The sequence below is a fragment of the Chiloscyllium plagiosum genome, chromosome 4, assembly GCF_004010195.1.
Source record: "Chiloscyllium plagiosum isolate BGI_BamShark_2017 chromosome 4, ASM401019v2, whole genome shotgun sequence".
In the NCBI taxonomy this organism is placed as follows: Eukaryota; Metazoa; Chordata; class Chondrichthyes; order Orectolobiformes; family Hemiscylliidae; genus Chiloscyllium; species Chiloscyllium plagiosum.
Genome location: NC_057713.1, coordinates 129,461,687 through 129,482,831, shown reverse-complemented (window position 1 = coordinate 129,482,831; position 21,145 = coordinate 129,461,687). Strand labels below are relative to the sequence as shown.

Genomic DNA, 21,145 nt, shown 5'->3' with positions numbered 1-21,145 from the left:
TTGTGAGGGTGAGAGGTTGGAGTGGGGGAGCGGGGTAGACAGTTTGAGGCGGGTAATGTCCTGGCGGCAGTTGGAAATGAAGAGGTCGAGGGCAGGTAATAGGCCAGCGCAGGGTGTCCAGGTGGATGCAGTGTGTTGGAGGTGAGCGAAGGGGTCCTCGGAAGGTGGGCGGGAGTCCTGATTGTGAAAGTATGATCTTTTTAAATAATGTGGCTGATTCCTTTTGTAATAAAAAAAAGCCTTGGCTTCTGAAGGTAGGCAGTCATTGTTGGATTGTGTTCCAAAAATTTAGAGAATTCTTGTAGTGCAAAAAGAGGCTATTCATTACACCAAGTCTGCACTACCCCTCCAAGGTGCATCCCATCCAGACCCTTCTAACTGACATTTTTTTACCATGGCTAGCCCACCTAACCTGCACATGTTTGGACAGTAGGTTTCAGAGGAAACTCCCATAGACACGTGCAAACTCCACATAGTCAGCCATTTGAAGTTGGAATCAAACCCCGGTCCTCAGCGCTGTGAGGCAGTAGTGTCAACCACTGAGCCACTGTGCCACCCTGAGTTGATACTGCTCCAGAGACGTGGTGACTAGTAGCCCTCAGAGAGTATTGCCACAGTGGAGTACAGTTAGGGTGAAGACAAGACATATCCCAATTTTACAGAGTAGCTGCCTTACAATCAGTTTAAAAGTTAGTGAATGAGTGAGTGGAGAAATGGGGAGAGCAGCCAATCTCCTCCATGGAGCTGGTTTGGTCATTTACATATTGTAATATGTCTGGAGATCTCATATGAAACCAGTTTCACACGTTTAACCACGGCTGACAAAGTTTCCAAGCCTCATGATATCTAATAGTTCCGTGAAAATGGGGACAGCTCTGGAGAAAAGCTAAGTGTCTTTGCAGCACTGCTTATAATCCAGGAGAGGTGCAAGAGCTCCTTCTCACCTCGGTTACCAGATTCCCAGGCATCTCAATCCCCAAAAATGTACCATGTTGATGGCTCTCCATCTGTCAAGCCCCATTGGACCCAGGAATCTAGATCCCACTGACAGAGCACCGATTTCCTTACCCACTCCTCTGGGGACTCGGCTTCTCGTTAGAAAAATATGTAAACTTTTGGAAGCTAATGCGGACTTCCAGGTTTCCTGATCAAAATTCTTCCATCACAATATAGGAACAGGAGTGGGCTATTCAGCCCCTTGAGCTTGTTCTGCCATTCAGTCAGATCATGCCTGATCTGTGGCAGCACGGTGGCTCAGTGGTTAGCACTGCTTCCTCACAGCACCAGGGACCCGGGTTCGATTCCAGCCTCGGGCGACTGTCTGTGTGGAGTTTGCTAATTCTCCCCGTCTGCATGGGTTTCCTCTGGGTGCTCCAGTTTCCTCCCGCAGGCCAGGTGAGTTGGCCATGTTAAATTGCCCATAGTGTTAGGTGCATTAGTCAGGGGTAAACATAGGGTAGAGGAATGGGTCTGGGTCGATTACTCTTTGACGTGAAGGGCCTACCTCCATACACCTGCCTTTGGCCCATACACTTAAATATTGTTGCTTAACAAAAGCCTACCTCACTCAGATAAAAAATTAATAACTGATTCTGCATCCACTATCATTTTTGGAAGAGATTTACAAACTGTTTGTGCACATATAAGGGCATATTATGTATAATGTGATGGCAATTGTTTTTAATCACTGCTACAGATGGAGTCAATGGGAATCAGGGGAAATCTCTGCACTGGGTGGAATCATAGCTGGTACGAAGGAAGATGGTCATAGAGTGTTAGAGGCCAATCAGCTCAGTTTGCAGGCGTTCTTCAGGCCTAGTATCCTAGGCCCAACCATCTTCAGCTGCTTCATCAATGACCTCCCCTCTGTCATAAGGTCAGAACTAGGGATGTTTACCAATGGTTGTATTATGCTCACCATTCCTCAGATACTGAAGCAATCCATGTCCAAATGCAGCAAGACCTGGATAATATCCATGACTGGGCTGTTAAGTGGCAAGTTACACTTGCACTACACAAGTGCTAGGTAATGACCATTTCCAACAAAAGTGAATCTAATCACCATCTCTTGATATTCAATGGTATCGCCATCACTGAATTCCCCACTGCTACAATTCTGGGAGGTAGCATTGACTAGAAACTGAACTGGATCGGATACACAAATACTTTTTGTCTACAACAGCAGGCGAAAGGCTGGGAATCTTGCACCGAGTAACTCATTTTGTGTTCCTCCAAAGCATGTCCACCATTTACAAGTCAGGAATGTGATGGAACACTCCCCACTTGCCTGGATGTGTGCAGCTCCAATAATTCTCAGGGAGCTTGTCACCATCCAGGACAAAGCAGTCCATGTGATTGGCACCAAATCCACCAGCAGTCCCTCTGTTACTGATGCTCAGTAGCGCCACCTACAAGACGTACCGCAGAAATTCATCAAGACTCATTAGAACATCCCTTTTAAACCCACAACACAACCATCTAGAAGGACAATGACAGCAAAAGCATGACAAAACAAATTTCTGGTTAAGCCACAATAGCATTCTGACTTGGAAATATATTGTTGTTCCATCAGTGTTGCCGGTAAAAATACTGCAATCCCCCTTGTGGTTGTACCTACCAAATGGACTGTAGTGGCTCAGGAAGGTAGCTCAGCACCATCTTCTCAAGGGCAATTAAGGATGGGCAATAAATGCAGGCCTCCATCCCGTGAATGACTTTTTTGAAAAATCAAATATTTTAAATTTCTTTGAGGATTTGTATTTTCAAGAATTGTGGAAAAAAGGCGATCTGTCAAAAGTTTAATCTGGATTCATTTAGAAACAACGAAGATCAGCGAAAAGACTTCAACATTGAAACCTTTTGTATTAAAACAAGGCTTCTTGGAAAACATATGAGTTCATATAACTGAACGGATTAACTTCTCAGAGGTCCACAGCCTGAACTTTAGTGCAAACTTGTTTAAAAACAATGTGGCTTGGAGAGTTGCTTCGTGGTATCAGTGGGGATAAGCCTACTAAGAACATGCTTCACAGCTTGTGCTTCCAGTTTCTGAATTAACTTTGCAGTGAATTAATTGTGAAACCTGAATGTTCTTCTGGAAGAGGGACAGAACCTCTCAATATTGTATTTCCTGAGTATGTGTGTCTGCCAATAAGCCAGAAACAACTGCGCTTGTTAATGATAGAACTATATATAAGGCCATCAGACCGACTGCCATCATAATGTTCTATGTCTTATACCTTTTTGCTTTCAAAAATAATAATTCATGACCAGAGAGTATTTTTCTTTTTAAAATTAATATTTACAGAGAGAGATCCAATTTTTTCCTCCTTTACCTGAAGAATGTGTATTTTGTGTTACTTAAATTTCCATTTTCATACAACAAACTGTACATGTGAACCCACTTTATATCTTTATGGAATGGGTTTTCTTTGACAATAAATCAATAGCCTTGAGTTTATTAAAGAAACAAAGTTGATAAATCTTTTCATTTTAAGTCTAATTGACTATATTTGTAATTGAGTCAGGTATGTTTACATTTAATCTTTGACCCTTGGAATGGTGGGACTTTCATGACTCCCACTTTGTTTGTAGCAAGGTAGACATTGTTATGGCAACTTTGAGGAGGACAAGATGTAAGGTCTCACTCCTATGAGATCCTAAGCTGTTCTAACCACAGGTCCACATGATATTATCACAGTGGAAGGTGCAGTTGGCACTACACAGTATTAATCCTTTCAGACCCATATACTATAATCACCACCTACACTATTATTGAAATCTTATTCCCACTGTAAAAAAAACCCTAAATTCTCAATTCTCTTTCTATACCAGTCTTAAACTGAAGTTGTGCCCTTTCAGTTGGTTATACACTTCCTATAATGATTGCTGTACTCCATCTATGGCCGAACTAAAGCCTTAAATTCAACTAAGGAGATTCAATGTACCTGTCTGTTAGGTGTTAAATATCCATGTTAATATGATAGATATCAAACTAAAGGTTCTATTTTTTTGTGGCCTTATCCACTTGCATGTCCAATCTTACTTATCAGAGAAGCTGTAAAAACCAAAGATCCTCTGCTCCTCTCCAAGTAAAATTGTGCTACTTCCTTACCTAGATTGTGTCTCATTTCACGACACTACCACACCTAATTTGTCCACTTCACCATCCTGTAGATGGCCATCTGAAATCTTTTACACAGCTTGCCACAATTGCCAGATGAGCCTCCTTAGCCAGTTTTAGCAGCTATCCCTGAATCCCTAAAGCCAGCTCATTTATTCAATAGGAAAAAGCAATATGGACCCCTAAAGAATTCTACATTTTTGAACCTTGCAGTTTGAAAAAGCACATCTTTCACTGTTTATTATACAGCCTTGTCTCCTGATGTGAAGTAGTTGTATTGGAGGCAGTTCAGAGAAAATTTACTGCATTGATTCCAATGATGAGGGCTTTGACTTATGAAGTGAGATTGAGCCGTTTAGATACTCTCTGGAGTTTCGAAGAAAAGGGCACTGACAAAGTAAACATCGAGGAGGATGTTTCCTCATGTAGGGAAATCTAGAATGAGAGGTCATAGTTTTAGGATAAGGTGTAGCTGATTTAAAACAGAGTTGAGGAGGAATTACTTCTCTCAAAGGGTCATGAATCTGTCAAATTCACTCCCCCAGAGTGCAGTGGGTGCTAGGATATTGAGTTAAGTTAAGAAGGAGATGCTTAGATTTTTAATTAGCAATAGGTTGAAGGGCTATAGAGAGTGGGTAGGAAAATGGAGTTGAGGCTGAGATGTGATCAACCATGATTGTAGCAGATGGTGGACCACTCTCGAGGGTCTGAATGGCCTACTCCTGCTGTTAGTTCTTCTGAAGACGAGTTATTTATGCAATAATTGAAGGACTTACTTCTGGAGTAATATTGTTATCTGCTATGATTGAAAATTGTTTCAGATTTTGATCGTTGCTACCTGCAGTCTTTGAGACACTTAAAGTGATTGTGCAACATGGATGCAAGTGGCTTGGTAGCAATTTCCTTTTGTTTAATGGGCTCTGATTAAGAAATGGACACATAAGTACTGTTTAATAAAGAGAGTGTTACAATCTTAGATGATTTACCTTTTTAGATGCCTGTTCTTCTTCCACACCGTCTCCCACAACAACATACACAACTTTTTTGCCAAACCTTTGAATTATACGTTCAAAGCAGCTTTCTTTCCCTAAAGTAAAAGATGCAAATTGTTACTTTGAAAGAACACATTGTTTTACTGTTACACCAAATTTAAATATTTTGCTTTTTTAAGTGCAGCAGGTTGAAACCTATTGGTCAGTGCATTGAGATGGGAGTTGGGAGGTCATGTTGCGACTGCACACTACTTTTGGAATACTGTATTCCATTCTGGTCTCCTTCCTATAGGAAGGATGTTATGAAACTTGAAAGGGTGCAGATAAGATTTACAAGGATGTTGCCAGGGTTGGAGGGTTTGAGCCATAGGGAGAGGCTGAATAGGTTGGGGCCATTGGAAGCTGAGGGGGTGACCTTTTGGGGGTTTATAAAATCATGATGGGCAGTGATAGGGAAGACAGCTAACACTTTTTTCCCCAGAATAGGGGAGTCCAGAACTAGAGGGAATAGGTTTAGGGTGAGAGGGGCAAGATATAAAAGTGACTTAAGGGGTAACTTTTTCATGAGAGGGTGACGCATTTATGGAATGAGCTGCCAGAGGAAGTTAGTACTAGTACCGGAGGCAAGTACAATTACAACGCTTAAAAGACATCTGGGTGGGTATATGAATAGGATGGGTTTGGAGGGATATGAGCCAAATGCTGGTAAATGGGACTAGATTAATTTAGGATATCTGGTCAGCATGGACGGGTTGGACTGAAGGTTCTGATTGCATTCTGTATAACTCTGACTTTATGCTGTACCATATATTGAAAGTATATACGTTTTTGCTTTGAATTACTTGCATGAACTACCAACATCAGCTCTGCCATCAAAGGACACAGCGAGAGAGTGAAAGTATGCCATATGCTGGTATCGAGAATCAAATGAAAGTAAGTTAGTGTCTCCTTAACTGGGAATAGTGGATGATATTGGGAGAAAAGGAAGTGGAGAAAAAAAAAGGTTTCGTTTTAAACAAAACCAAAACTTTTGTAAGTAGTGTCATTTAGAGTAAAATAAATAACAATGTACTTTATTGTGGAATGATTACCTCCATTTAATATCTATAAAGAAATGCAAGTCTCTCTGTACAATTCATGTAATAGGAAGTAAAAGGTTAGTGGTTAATTGCTGTTTCTGTATTTGACGATATATATCAATGATTGAGCTTTAAATGTGGGGGATACGATTCAGAAATTGCGAGCTGCTACAAGAATTAATATTTCTGGCTGACAGTGAGGGAGAAGGAAACAGATTGCAGGAAGATATCAACGGACTGGGTAAATGGGCAGAAAAGTTGCAAAGTGGTGCAGGTATAGAACGTACTGTATCAAAAGATTGAAGAGGCAGTCATTTACATCGCATTTACTTGTATATTCCTTGAAGCATTGGAACATACAATATCACAGACTAAGACTTAGACAGCAGAATTAGTCTCAGTAGCCCTTTCTCTATTGACCCAGTCACGATGGCCCAAATAACCTCCTGCGTTGGAAAGGTGTATGATCCCAAACCTATCGTCAGACAATTCAACAAATAACTGCAATTCATTCCATCTTGTAGAAAAGCTTTCCCTCTGAAATTGTCAAAGTTTAACATTAATATGTTTATAACCATCTCTTTAATGGGAAAATAAAATTCACAGATCAATTTTGAGAAGTGCCAGATATAATTAGATTAGAGATGAAGTGAAATACTTAAGTTATTTACACTTTGTATTCTGATTTTACTCACCTATTTTTGTTGCACTATATATGTTTTCAATTGGAAAAACAATTCCTAATCCATACAGCAAGACTTTGGCAAGAGCAGGTATCAATTGTGTTGTTGTTACTAAAATATTTATACAGTTTGACCTGAAAGACATCATATATTTGGCGTTATTGAAAGTTATATTCTGAAGTTGGTTAAAGAATCAGTTATATAACCGAGTAAACACGTTCTGCCATTTTGTTATCAACTAAACACCATAAGTTGTGTTCTATAAGTACTCTAATACATTGTATTTTGTTACAAACCATTTTCATTATCTAATTACTTTGGTGTGCTGTAAACTGCAAGTTCAGATTGCTCCTCACCTTGAGTGAATGAGTGTGAGAACTTTCAGTGCAACTGTTAACCATGAGTCTGTCAAAGCTTCAATTTCTGCTCGTAATTGTAACCATGATTCCCTTTTCGTCGGACCAAGGAGACCTGAGATTTTCAAAATAATTATTCTGAGTTAAAGATTCATGTGTGGTTGACTCTTAACTGCCCTCTGAAATGCCCAGCAAGTCACTCAGTTCAAGGACAATTGAGAGCGGGCAACAGATAATGCCTACATCCATTGAAAGAATAACAACAAAATTCAATATTTAATAAGACCCACATAAAACTACTCAATGCACAGAACACTTTTAAGAGAATGAAGCATATTACCAAACGGCATACCTAAATATTATACAAAGCCATAAAAGTTAAAACCTAATTATTTTCACATTTTTTTTAATTTTACATTTTGATTTTTATTTCTCTCTCTATGTCATAAAGCCACATTCAGACAGCAGGATAAAACAGCATGGATCACATACCCACTTGATTAACCAATGAAACCCTGTTAGAATCATGTTTCTTTTGGGGGCTTACTTCTGTAAAAGACTAACTGGAAACATGAGTCAAATAGGGTTAGTGGGGAAATTGAAGTCCACTGGAAGTTTAGCATCTTTTGACATGCAGATATGCAATTCATTAATGTGCTCCAATTACCAGTTTATTTGAGAACTGATAAATTTCAAACAAAATATACAAACTTGACCAAGAGAAAACCCACATACACAAATATTTTGGTTGGATTTCTTTTATTTAGAAAATATATAGAAGATTATGCCAAACTGGCTGCAAATACAGATACTGTTGTTTAGTACAAACCTAATTAAACCCAGTAAGTCTCCACTGAAGAACTGGATCGTCACAGACCATGATTATAAAGTGCATATACATGTTTACAATCGGCAAGCATTTAAATATTCCAATGCTACCATATTAAGACAAGAAACCTGATGTGTTTTACTCCAAACAGATAAATTACATGAAAAGAATACTGTTTTGAATTTTGGCTTTTAAAACGTTATCTGCATAAATCACTATTTTTAGCAGGTTTCAGTGTTCATTATATCACAACAATTATCATCAATTTAATGTTTAATCAAAACAGTATTCACAAATTACTTAGAAAATATCTATTTGCTCTTACCTGTTACTTATAGAGTAATTTAGAATGGAAACAGACCCTTCGGTAAAACCAGCCTAGGTCGACCATGTTCCCAAACTGAACTAGTGCCACCTGTCTGTGCTTGGCCCATATCCCTCCAAGGTAAAAACAATGACTGCAGATGCTGGAAACCAGATTCTGGATTAGTGGTGCTGGAAGAGCACAGCAGTTCAGGCAGCATCCGAGGAGCAGTAAAATCGACGTTACGGGCCAAAGCCCTTCACCTGTATTCCTGATGAAAGGCTTTTGCCCGAAACATCAATTTTAATGCTCCTCAGATGCTGCCTGAACTGCTGTGCTCTTCCAGCACCACTAATCCTTTTCCCTCCAAACCTTTCCTATTCATGACTTTATCCAAATGTTTTTTAAACATTGTAACTGGACCTGCAACCACCACTTTCGCTGGCAGTTCATTCCACACATGAAATGCCCTCTGGGTAAAAAGTTTGCTCCTTTGTCCTTTTTAAACCTGTCGCCTGTCAGCCTAACAAATTCCTCCTAGATTTGAACTCACCCACCTGAGGGAACAGCCTTGTAATTCATCATAACTCTGCCCCTCATGATTTTATAAACCTCAGTAAGGTCATTCCTCAACCTCCTACGTCCTGGTGAAAGAAGACCCAAACGTTTTAGTCTATGTTTATATTTCAAACCCTCCATTCCTGGCAACATGCCGGTAAATCTTTTCAGAATCCTCTCTAGATTAATCATATCATTTCTATAGCAGGGCAACCAGAACTGCACACAGTATTCCAGAAGTGGCCTCACCAACATCCTGTACAACCTCAACATAACTCCCAACTCCAATATGCAAAAGTCTGAGCAATGAAGGCAAGGGTGTGAAACACCTTCTTAAGCACCCTAACTATATGTGATGCAAAGTTCATAGAATTACGTACTTGAAACCCCAGGTCTCTCTGTTCTACAACACTACCCAACGGGGAGAAAGTGTGGACTGCAGATGCTGGAGATCAGAGTCGAGAGTGTGGAGATGGAAAAGCACAGCTGGTCAGGCAGCGTCCGAGGAGCAGGAAAATCAATGTTTCAGGAATAAGCCCTTCATCAGGAACGATCAGCCATTCCTGATGAAGGGCTTATGAAACGTCGATTGCCCTACTCCTCGGATGCTGTCTAATCTGCTGTGCTTTTCCAAAACCACACACTTGACCCCCAACACTACCCAACACCCTATTTTTAATTGTATAATTCTTGCCTTAGTTTGTTTTAACAAAATGCAATAACTCACATTTATCCAAATTAAACTCCTCTGCCACTCATCTACCCACTGCCCAATTGATCAAGATCTCTTTGTAATCTTAGCTGACCTTCTTCACTGTCCACTACACCATCAAGTTTGGTGTCATATGCAAACTTACTAACTATGCTTCCTAAATTCTCATCCAAATCATTTATTTAAATTACAAACAAAAGTGGGCTTAGTACTGATCCTTGTGGAACACCATTGGTCATAGGCCTCCCAGTCCAACCAACAATCCTCCATCACCACCCTCTGTCTCTGACCATAAAGTTAATTTTGTGTCCAACTGGCAAGCTCACCCTGAATCCCATGTGATCTAACTATACGAATTAGTCTACTATGCAGAACCTTGTCAAAGGCTTTACTGAAATACAAGGAAACAACATCTATCACTCTGCCCTCACCAATCTTCATTTAAAAAACTCAATCAAGTTGGTGAGACATGATTTTCCTTTCACAAAACCATGTTGACTATCCTTAATCAATCCTTGCTTCTCCAAATGCATGGAAATCCTAACTTTCCGAACCACCTCCAACAACTTACCCACCACAGAGGCCTACAGTTTCCAGGCTTCTCCTTACAGCCTTTCTTAAACAATGACACAACATTAGCCACCCTCCATTACTTCACCTGTGTTAACAGTTGATACAAATATTTATTGCAAATTAGCCAACTATATCATGAAAGAAGATTAGAATACTTGCCTCCAACATTATTCTTGTAGGTGTTATATATTTCTTTTACTCGTCGATAGCGAAAAGCTAACTTCCGCATCCAATCAACTCCTCCACGCACACCAGTTGCTAGGCAAAGATTCGCACTAGTTGCTGCAGCATGAAAGCCATCTGTAGCAAAGTTATAAGTGCTGTATAAATGGACACAAATTATACAACAGTCAGTGGAGAACAAACACATTGGTATTTCATATAACATCTTGCGCCTTATCTAATTTCTCCTTCCCTGGAGCGGCATTGATAAGAAAGTTGGGAAAATGTAGCAAGAATTAAAAATAAAATTGGAATCCTCACGTTGAGGAACAAGTTCCCAATTTTCTCTTTAAAGTTGATTTTCTCCCGAGTTGAGCAGTGACTACCTTACTATCTTGTTGAATCACCTCATTACCCTGCCACTTCCAATTCTCCTCTCCTACGCCAAGAAAACAGATGCCGTGAACTCCTGACATATAAACCAAAGCAGCTTGCTTCTCTCGGCTTCTATCCAGCTCGGTTCTTGGCACCATGTCTCACTCTGTCAACAAGCATGGGCAAACCAGCAGCCTCACAACACATCATCATGACTGCTCTCAATCGGACTCCCACGCCTTCAGCTCTTTCAACACTCCACTTTGGAGCTTAGGGACACCTCCAACTTATCGCTTTTTCCAGCTTGAACATATATGTCGTGCAACTAAACAGGATGGCTTATGGCTGTTAGCTTACTTTCTGAAGACTGACAGTGTGTACAAGGAGATGTTCAGTCCTGAAGGAGCTCAGGGTGCAAGGTTTGCCATGCAGTGGAGTATCAGTGCTGGCAGCCTCTGGGGATTGTGTGGCTTTTAAGCTCAGAAGGAGAGACAGGCAGCTTGTCACAGTGTGGAGCACTGAACAGCCAAGGGGTTGAGGATGTCACTTCATGGCACTATGCTACATCAACTTCGCACTTATAGCATAAACCAACAGCTTGTAGCATAAACGTGGCAACCACACTGCATGTACTTCAACCAAGTGGCTATCTTTGCAAATCGAAGAGGTGCAGGACTATGATCAATCAGAGGGCAGAATTGTTTGCTTGTTCCTACCAGGCTCCTTGCAATCCACGGGTTGGGACAGCGTGGTCCTGCAGGTTAATTGCAGACAATCGAGTTTACAGATATGTGAGTCCTTAATGTTAGACATCTCAATTCTAAAGGGTCATCCCTTCACTCTGAGGCTGTGCCCTTGGGTCCTATTCTCTCCTACTAGTGGAAACATCCTCTCCATGTCCAGTCTATGCAGACCTCTCAGTAATCTGTAAGTTTCAATCTGTAAATTTCCCCCTCATCCTTCTAAACTCCATCAATTACAGATCCAGAATCAACCATTCCTCATATGACAAGCCCTTCATCCCCAGGATCATTCTTGTAAATCTCTTTTGGACCCCCTCTAACACTAGCACATCCTTCCTTAGATACAGGGCCCAAAACTGCTCACACTGATGTGGTCTGTCCATAGCCTTATACAGCTTCAGCAGTACATCCCTGTCCTTGTATTCCAGCCCTCTTGAAAAGAATGTGAACACTGCAGTTGGTTTCTTAACTGCCAATTGAACCTGTACATTAGCCTGAAGGGAATCCTGGACTAGGGCTCTGAAGTCCTGGTTGGACGTTGAGGTCTCCAGGTCCCGACGTGAACAATTGAACTTCTCCAGCTAACATGTGGATTTTCATTTCCTGTGAAATGTGGCACATTCCACCAATACCCCTTCACACCCTCCCCTCTAGCCCATACACACACCTGGGCCCTCTCAATCTGACTTGGGTTTAAATTCATCTACCTCATATTTCAAATTAACAACAATTAACAACCAATTAATTAACAACCAGCATCCAATGCCATTTGGGAAGAGGGTTCCAAACATCTGCCACCCTGTGTGTGTAAAAGTGCTTCCTAACATCTCTCCTGAACAGTCTGCCCTAATTCTCAGACAGTGCCCCTAGCTCTAGAATCCCCAACCAACGGGAATAGTTTATCTTTATCTACCCTGTCTTTTCCTGCTCATATCTTGAGGGTGATTACAGTGGAGAGGGTGTTGCCAGGGATGGGAAGTCTGAGATATGAGGAGAGACCGGATAGTCTGGGATTGCTTTCCCTGGAGCACAGCAAGGGAAACCTGATTGTGAGGTATACAAAAATATGAGAGGCATTGACAGAGTAGATGGTGAGAATCGTGTCCCCAGGGCAGACATGTCAAAGACCAGAGGGCGTACATTTAAGATGAACAGCAAGTGCTTTAGAGGAGGTCTGAGAAAAAAATCTTTCACCCAGAGGGGGTAGAAATATGAAATGTGCTGCCTGAGAGGTAATGGAGGCAGAAGCCAAGATGAGCACTTAAAATGCCAGGGCATGGTAGGCTATGGACCACGTGCAGGTAAATGGGTTTGCTGTGTTTATTGGTTGGCAATGACAGGGTGGGCTGAAGGGCCTGTTGTTACGCTGTATGACTCAATGACTCCCATCAGATCACACCTTAACCTTCTCAATTCTTGAGAAAATAGGCCTAATGTGTATAGTCTCTCCTCGTAACTTGTCACCTGAAGTCCAGGTACCGTGGAGATGTTCCATGTAACAGTGAGTACTCCGGTCCATTAGCCTTGGCAATTTGTCTGTGCAGTGCAGTATTTAAACAAGTGCTGGTCCTGAAAGGGTGAAGTAGCATGGATGGTAGCACTTGAACAAACTACTGAACTGTTACAGCACAGATGGAGACTATTCGGCCCCTATTATCCAGTGCCACTCTCCTGCCTTTTCCCCATATCCTTGTATACCATTACTAGTCATGCAATACCCTCCTGAATGCCTCGATTGAACCTCCCTCCACCACATTTCAAGGCAATGCATTCCATACTCTAACCACTCACTGGAGGGAAAAACTCTTCCTCATTCACTGAAAACAACAAGTGCTGAAGGTCACAGCAGGTCAGGTGGCATCCGTGGAGAGAGAGCAAGCCAATGTTTCGAGACTGGATGATTTCTCAGCAGAGTTCACTTATTTCATTTGTGCGTCACTTTAAATCTATGTCCTCTTGCCCTTGTTTCTTTTAGAAGCGGAAACAGCTTCAGTCTATCTACTCTGTTCGTTCTGCCAAACAATGAGAAAAAGGAACTCGTGACAAACAACTAGCTTCACTATTGTACCCTTGGACAGTGCGGAAGGTCATTCGCTGCACTGCTGTGTGACTCACGGGGTTGCCATCTTGGTTCTGGTGGTATGGACTCTGCAGCAATCAGGAGGAACATAGCAACACAGGAACAGGGGTAGGTCATTCAGCCACTGTGCCTGCCCCACCATCCAATACAAACATGACAGGTTGAGCACTACAATGCCTTTTACCTACCCCATCCCCACTACCAATGGTGTACAGGGTTATCAGGAATCCATTCATCTTTACCTTAAACATTCTCAGAACTGCACCTCTACAGTCCTCTATGCCAGAGAATTGCAAAAATGCACAATACTTCCTTCTCATCTGGGGCCTTCTTATTTTTAAACTGTGCCCTCGACTACTTAACCAGCTCAAGCTTAATCTACATCTCCTCCTGGAGCCCCTCCTTTCTATCACCCGATCTGGTAGTATCTCTGGCTTCCTGTTGGTGAACTGGGGTACCAGTGTGGGCCATGCCCTCGGTTACACGAGCCAAGCCACATGGGACCTGGCCTGTATGGGCATCTGAAGTGCTTTGCTTCTGGGCTTTCAATGTGGCACCATTTACTTTTAATTCAATCACAGGATGAGGGCTGGTTAGGCCAATGTTTATTGCCAATCTCTAATTACCCAGAGGAGAGTTAAGAGTCAACCACATTGTTGTGGGTCCAGACTCACATGTAGGCCAGAATAGGAAAGGATGGCAGTTTCCTTCCCTGAAGGATATTAGTGAGCCAGATGGGTTTTTCCTGACAATGGTTTGTGGTCATCATTTTTAATTGAATCCAAATTCCACAATCTGCCATAGCAGGATTTGAAGCCAGGTCCCCGGGATATTAGCTTAGCTTCTGGATTAATAGTCGAGTGATAATAGCATTAGGCCATTGCCTTCCCTTAGCCTCTGCTAGTGGTGGGAATGCCTGAAGATTCCATGTGATTCCATGAGAAAAGTGCCATGGAGCCCAGATAAGGTGAACAGCAGAAGATTGAGTGAACAAATCTGCTCCATGCTTTGGCAGACTAGCTGCCATGACTCTCAGTCGATAAAATACTTCAACTCGAAATGCGAAAGCCCAGCCTGTAAATTCTACTCAACAAAAACCGAAGGAACTGCGGATGCTGGAAATCAGAAACAACAACAGAAATTGCTGGAAAAGCTCAGCAGGTCTGGCAGCACCTGTGCAGAGAAATCAGAGTTAACTTTTCAGGTCCAGTGACCCTTGTCAGAACTTTCATTTTGTGATGAACATACCTCAAATCCTGCCCATTATCGTCTGATGATACATCATCGATATGAACTTGATCACATTCCTGTAAAGGATTCAAGATGTTGGTAAGGTAATTTAAATATAGGCTAAAATTATTCTATCTGAAACAGTGCTGAAAATAATGGAGACAAACAGGGAACTTGTACAAGCTGCCAAACCTCTGTTCAAGTATTTTGACTTTGTTTTATTAAAACATTGCTGTAAAATTCAAATGAAAATATTTACCTTTTTCTCTTCATGCTTATGTAGTATTTGAATAAACCATAGCTATAGCTGAATCATTTTTAAAAGTGAGCATTAAATAATCTATACTGGATTAATTAGGATTAACAAATAGCTGATAGCTTTGCAAAATTACTGTTTCCATTGACTTGTTGAAAAAAAATACGCTGAAGAATCAATTGGTTTGGAGAATGATGTCAAAATTAATGAAACCAGTTTTTGATATTCCGTAATATTCTAATATTAACATCTGCTTTTGCAAATACGAAAGAAAATTCTAAGGAAAGAAACATGATATGTAAATCTATCTGCTACTTCTTTAAGGATGACAAAAGCAAGTATTCATTTTGTTGACGAACCCTCAGCGTAGTAAAACTTTCCAAGGTTGGAGAATTATCAAACAGAATTTGATATTGAGCACCAAAAAATAGAAAAAGAAATGCCATAGTCTTACCAGACCACAGGGCTGCTCTCCTGTTAAAGACAGGGAGAAAGGAATGAAGAGAGAAAGGGAGAAAGAAAGGAAAGGAAGGGAAGAGATGGAAGGGAAGGGAAGGAAGGAAGAAAAGAAGGGAAGGAAGGGAAGGAAGATAGAAAGGGAGGGAAGGGAAGGGAAGGAAAGGGAAGGGCAGGAAGGGAAATGAGCTCTATAATAAGGCTTAGAGTTACTCATGAGATTCTCAAAGTAAGCAAGTAGTCATTCAAAGGTCTCTTCGAAAAACTTCGACTTCTCTTTAAATTGTCCATCAAAACAAGCTACCAATCCCCTTGCTGTCTGTCAATATCTCCTGCTGAGCTATATCTGTGTGGAGTTCCAGCGCAGATACACCAACAGAGCTTCCAGAGAAAAATACATTGAAACCGTTTGAAGTAGTGGGAGAGATAACTATCTGCTCCTCCTCTTCAAAAGGCTAAATGCACAGCAATCCTACAGAACAGCAGAATCACAAGAGGATGTTGACAGGTTAGGATCTTAACCTCAGAGCTGTTGAACGTGCGAGGGTACGTTTTAAAGGGAAAGGAAAAGGGAAGAGAGGGGCTGGGAATGGAAAGGAAGGGAAGAGAAGGGGAAGGAAAGGGAAGGGAAGAGAAGGGAAGGGAAGGGAAGGGAAGGGAAGAGAAGGGAAGGGAAGGGAAAGGAAGGGAGGGGAAGGAAACCGAAAGGGTAATGACCCCATAGAAACGCTCACAGTAGATGAATGAAACTTCAGAAGTCAGTGTCTCCCAAATACCCACCCGCCAACCTCTCACTCTGCTCATGTGGTCTGCCCCCATTCCCCACCAGCGATGGCAGGTCCATCAGCCCGACACTGAACAGCACCATCACTGACAGTTTGTCCTCGACCTTACTGCTCAAAGCTATTCACATCAGACAGGAACAGAGTTGACCAGGCATGAGGCCTGCACACCCTTCAGCCTGATGGAGGGGATGGTGTGCCATATCACAGGGCCAACCCTGCCACATCTGTGTGACAGTGTCAACTTCACAACTTTCAGAACTTCATAGATTGAAAGAATCACCAACAACTCTTTGTGGAATAAATTGTTTCCAAAGATGAAAGGGACAAGAAGAAACGATTATAGAGGAATTAAAAGCAACATGCAGACGACATGGTGTCTCAGTGGTTAGCAGTGCTGCATCATCGTGCCCGGGACCCAGTTTCGATTCCAATCCTCAGGCGACTGTCTGTGTTGACTTTGCATATTCTCCCCGTGTCTGCGTGTGTTTTCTGCGGGTGCACCGGTTTCTTCTCACAGTCCAGGGATGTACAGTTTCGGGTGAATTGGCCATGCTAAATTGTTCATTGTATTCAGGGGTGTGTAGGTGAGGTGCATTAATTAGGGGGAAACGTAGAGTAGTGGGGAGGGCAATAGGTCTGGGTGAGTTACTCTTTGGAGGGTCAGTGTGGAATTGTTGAGCCAAATCGCCTGTTTCCACACTGTCAGGAGTCGATGATTCTAATTTAAATAAGAATGAGCCAAAGCAACATGAACAAGCTGTCCCCTTGGCAAGGGGAGGTCACATGACTTGATAACCTGCTGCCTCATGACAAATGTCATCAAGAGGGTCCGCACTCTCCTGAAGGATGGTGGTTCAATCCTGGTCAGGCTGTTTCTAACAGATAGCTCACTCTGAATGGAACAGGGAGCAGGAGAGCTCCTCCTGATAGAAAGACAAGCTCCAGAGGAGAGAACTCCAGATTTTGTCCTTCCATTCTGAACCGATCCTCACATACAGGATCCGTATCCCTTTATTCCCTTCCTATTTGGGTGGCACGGTGGCACAGTGGTGAGCACTGCAGCCTCACATCACTAGAGGCACGGGTTCAATTCCCACCTCAGGTAACTGTCTGCTGTGGTGTTTGCACATTCTCCCTGTGGCTGCGTTGGTTTCCTCCGGGAGCTCCAGTTTCCTCCCATAGTCCAAAGATGTGCAGATTAGGTGAGTTGGCCATGCTAAAATGAGGGGGTAAATTCGGGGAATGTGTCTGGGTAGTTTGCTCTTCGGAGGGTAGGTGTGGACTTGTTGGGCTAAAGGGCCTGTTTCCACACTGTAAGTAATCTAATCTATTCATGGATCTGTATCGGTGTCTCTTAAATGCTGCTATTGTATCTGCTTCCACCACCTCCTCTGGCAGCACGTTCCAAGCACTGACCACCCTTTGTGGCAAAAACCTGCCTCTCACAAATCTTTTAAACATTTCCCCTCACGCCTTGAACCTGTCCCCCCTTGTAACTATCCCTCCACCCTGGGAAAACGCCTCATACATTCCACTCTATCTGTGCCATTCACAATCTTATAAACTTCTATAAGGTAAACCCTCAAACTCCTGCGTTCCAGTGAAAACTAACCCAGTCTATCCAGCCGTCTTCTTAGCTAAACCCCCGTTCCTCCCCTACCCCCGCCCCCCCACCCACCATACCAGGCAACATCCTGGTCAACATTTTCTGGACCCTCTCCAAAGCATCAACTTCCTTCTGGGAGTGTGGTGAGCAGAATTGTACGCAGTATTCCAAGTATAGACTAACTAAAGTTCTGTAAAGCTGCAGCATAACTTGCCTATCCTTATTCTCAGTGTCCCTTCCAGTGAAGGTCAGCATGTCATTGGCCTTTGTTACTGCCTTATCGAGCTGCACGGCCACCTTCAATGATCTGCGGGCCTGTACATCCAGATCCCTCCGAAGGGTCCTGCCATTCACTGTATCATTTCCACCTGACTTTGAACTACCAAAATACATCACTTCACATTTGTTGGGATTAAACTCCATCTGCAATTTTTCTGTCCATACCTCCAACTGATCCATATCCTGCGGAATCCTCTGACAGTCCTCCTCGCGATCCACAACTCCACCAATCTTTCTATCATCCACAAACTCACTAATCAGACCAGCTACGTTTCCTCCAAATCATTTCTATCGGTCACGAACAGCAGAGTTCCCAGAGTGGGGGAACTCAATTACTGTGGGTCACGAGTTCAAGTTGAGAGGGGAAAAGTTTCAAGGAGGTGGTGGGTGCTTGAAACACATTGCCAGCGGAGGTGGCATTGGTGGGCATGATAGCATCATTGAAGAACTATTCAGACAGATACATGAATGGGCAGGGCGCATAGGGTTACGGATCCTTAGAAAATAGGTGACTGGTTTACATAGAGCATCTGGATTGGGATAGGCTAGGTGGGCCGAAGGGCGTGTTCCTGTGCTGTAATTTTCTTAGCTCTTTGTTCTCGTAATGTTAGCCTTGGTTCTTACCTCTCCCTCAACTTCTGCATCTATTGGCCTGGTCCTCATGTTCCCCTCCCTCTGCCACACTAGTTTAAACCCTCCCCAAACACTCTATGAAGTACACCCTCCCCCCCGCCCCACCCCCCCAAGGATATCAGTCCCAGCCCTGCCCAAGCGCAACCCCTCCAGTTTGTACAGGCCCCACCTCCCACTGGAGCTAGTCCCAGTGCCCAATGAGCCTGAAACCCTCCCCCTCCCACCTCCGTCAGCCACGTGTTCATGGCAATGGTCAGAATCCTGAGGTAACAACCTTTGAGGTCCTGCCTTTTAACTTTCTTCCTAGTTCTCTATGTTCTGCTCTCAGGACCTCATCCCTTTTTGTTCCCTGTTGTTAGTATCAATAGGTGCCATGACCACTGGCTGTTCACCCTCCCCCTGCAGAATGTTGTGGACCTGCTCCAAGACATCCAGGACCCGAGCACCAGGGGGCAGCACACCACCCTGGACTCGGCCACGGAAACATCTATCTATTCCTCTTACTGATGAGTTCCCTGTACAGCATTTCTATGACTAGCTCGCCCTCCCTCTGTAGCAGAGCCAATCACAGTGGCATGAATTTGGCTGTTGCTGTTATCCCTTGAAAGACCATTTCTCTCAACAGTTCCCAAAAAGATCATAGAGTCAGAGAATCATAGAGATGTGCAGCATGTAAACAAACCCTTCAGTCCAACTCATCCATGAAAACCATCTATCCCAACTCAATCTAGACCAACCTGCCAGCACCCGGCCCATATCCCTCCAAACCCTTCCTGTTCATACACACATCCAGATGCCATTTAAATATTGCAATTGTACCTGCCTCCACCACTTCCTCTGGCAATATGTTCCATACATGTACCACTCTCTGCATGAATACGTTGCCCCTTGGGTCTCTTTTATATCTTTCCCCTCTCACCTAAACCTCTAGTTCTGGATTCCCCCACCCCAGGAAAAGACTTTGTCTATTTACCCTATCCATGCTCCTATTGATTTTATAAACCTCCATCGTGTCACCCCTCAGCCTCCAATACTCCAGGGAAAACAACCTCAACCTATTCAACTACTCCTTATAACTCAAAACCTCCAATCCTGGCAACATCCTTGTAAACACTTTCTGATCCCTTTCAAGTTTCACAACATCCTTCCGATAAGAAGGAGACCAGAATTGCACACAATATTCCAAAAGTGGCCTAACCAATGTCTTGTACTGCCGCAACATGACCTCCCAACTCCTGTACTCAATACTCTGTCTCATGTTAATCTGTTTTGCAGGGGAATAGCCACATGAAAATTCTTGCACTGCCTGGTTAGCCCTCCTGCTCTGCCTGGTGGTCACCCATTCCTTTCCTGCCTGTGGACTGTGTGCCCCTGGTGTGACCACATCCCTAAATATGCGAACCACGACAGCCTGTCCCATGGAAGCTCCACAGTGTCCCCGCTCCAACTCCGAAACTCAGGATCCCAGGATCTGTAGATGGAGCAATTTCCTCTCCCCATGTAATTCCCAGGCACTGGGAATGTGCCCACCTTCCCACATCGAGCAAGAGGAGCAGACAATCACTTGGAGATCTCCTACCGTGCCTTACCTCTTTAACGTTATTTATCCTTACAATTTCAAATACTACACTTTTAATACTACACTGAAGCTGCTGGTGAGCTCTGCTCCAATAACTATTTCTCAAATCTCAGCTGCTACTCACCAACAACAGTTTCCAGAAGTAATTTCCGCTCGTGCTCCTTTACTCACTGGAACTCTCGCTGCCAACCGTCCTCTCTCGATGTTCTGTCTCATCTGAACCTTACTTATCCTCTCTCTTTGGTTGGATGAGGAAGGAGCAATAAAATGCCACAGGAATTTCATGTTCGGGTTGACTGTTCCATAATGCCCGACACACCCACACTGCCTGTCAGCTCCACTCAAGGACCGGATTTTATCTCAAATCTTTATTCATAAAAAGTCTTTGTCCATCCACATTCTCACAATATTCTTGCTGAATGAAGACTACAAAATCCTGTCTGAGGCCATCGCCAGAATTCGGTTCTATACAGTTATATTTCAAGTAAATAAACAAAACATTGGACTCTGACTCTATCTGAAAAACCAACGACCTCTCTTCCACCTACAACACTAATAATTACATACACTGGGGGACTGGGAGAGTCTGGTTACTGAATAGATGCCCATTTACCTTCAGCAGAAAGACAGTGGTCTTTAGTGCATCCCTCAGCATGTAGTCCTGGACCTTGGATTGTGCCAGTCTTTAACACTCAGTCAGGGTCAACTCCTTGTTCTGAAAGACCAAAAAGGTTTGGGCAGACCAATGAGCG

At 43.0% G+C, this 21,145-nt stretch overlaps 1 protein-coding gene across 17 annotated transcripts in view; it reads right to left on the bottom strand.

The window, feature by feature from the left end:
* Positions 1-21,145, bottom strand: part of eya1 (EYA transcriptional coactivator and phosphatase 1) — a 223,187-nt gene that overhangs the window by 7,439 nt on the left and 194,603 nt on the right. For all 17 annotated transcript variants that reach the window (XR_006311525.1, XM_043689216.1, XM_043689209.1 and 14 more), the window contains 5 exons: positions 14,818-14,876; positions 10,369-10,529; positions 7,234-7,348; positions 6,890-7,011; positions 5,110-5,210 (listed from right to left, as the gene is read on the bottom strand). Coding sequence is in view for 16 of the 17 variants with exons in the window: in XM_043689216.1 (XP_043545151.1) it covers positions 5,110-5,210; positions 6,890-7,011; positions 7,234-7,348; positions 10,369-10,529; positions 14,818-14,876 (558 nt within the window). In the remaining variant the exon portion in view is untranslated. The remainder of the gene's footprint in view (positions 1-5,109; positions 5,211-6,889; positions 7,012-7,233; positions 7,349-10,368; positions 10,530-14,817; positions 14,877-21,145) is intronic.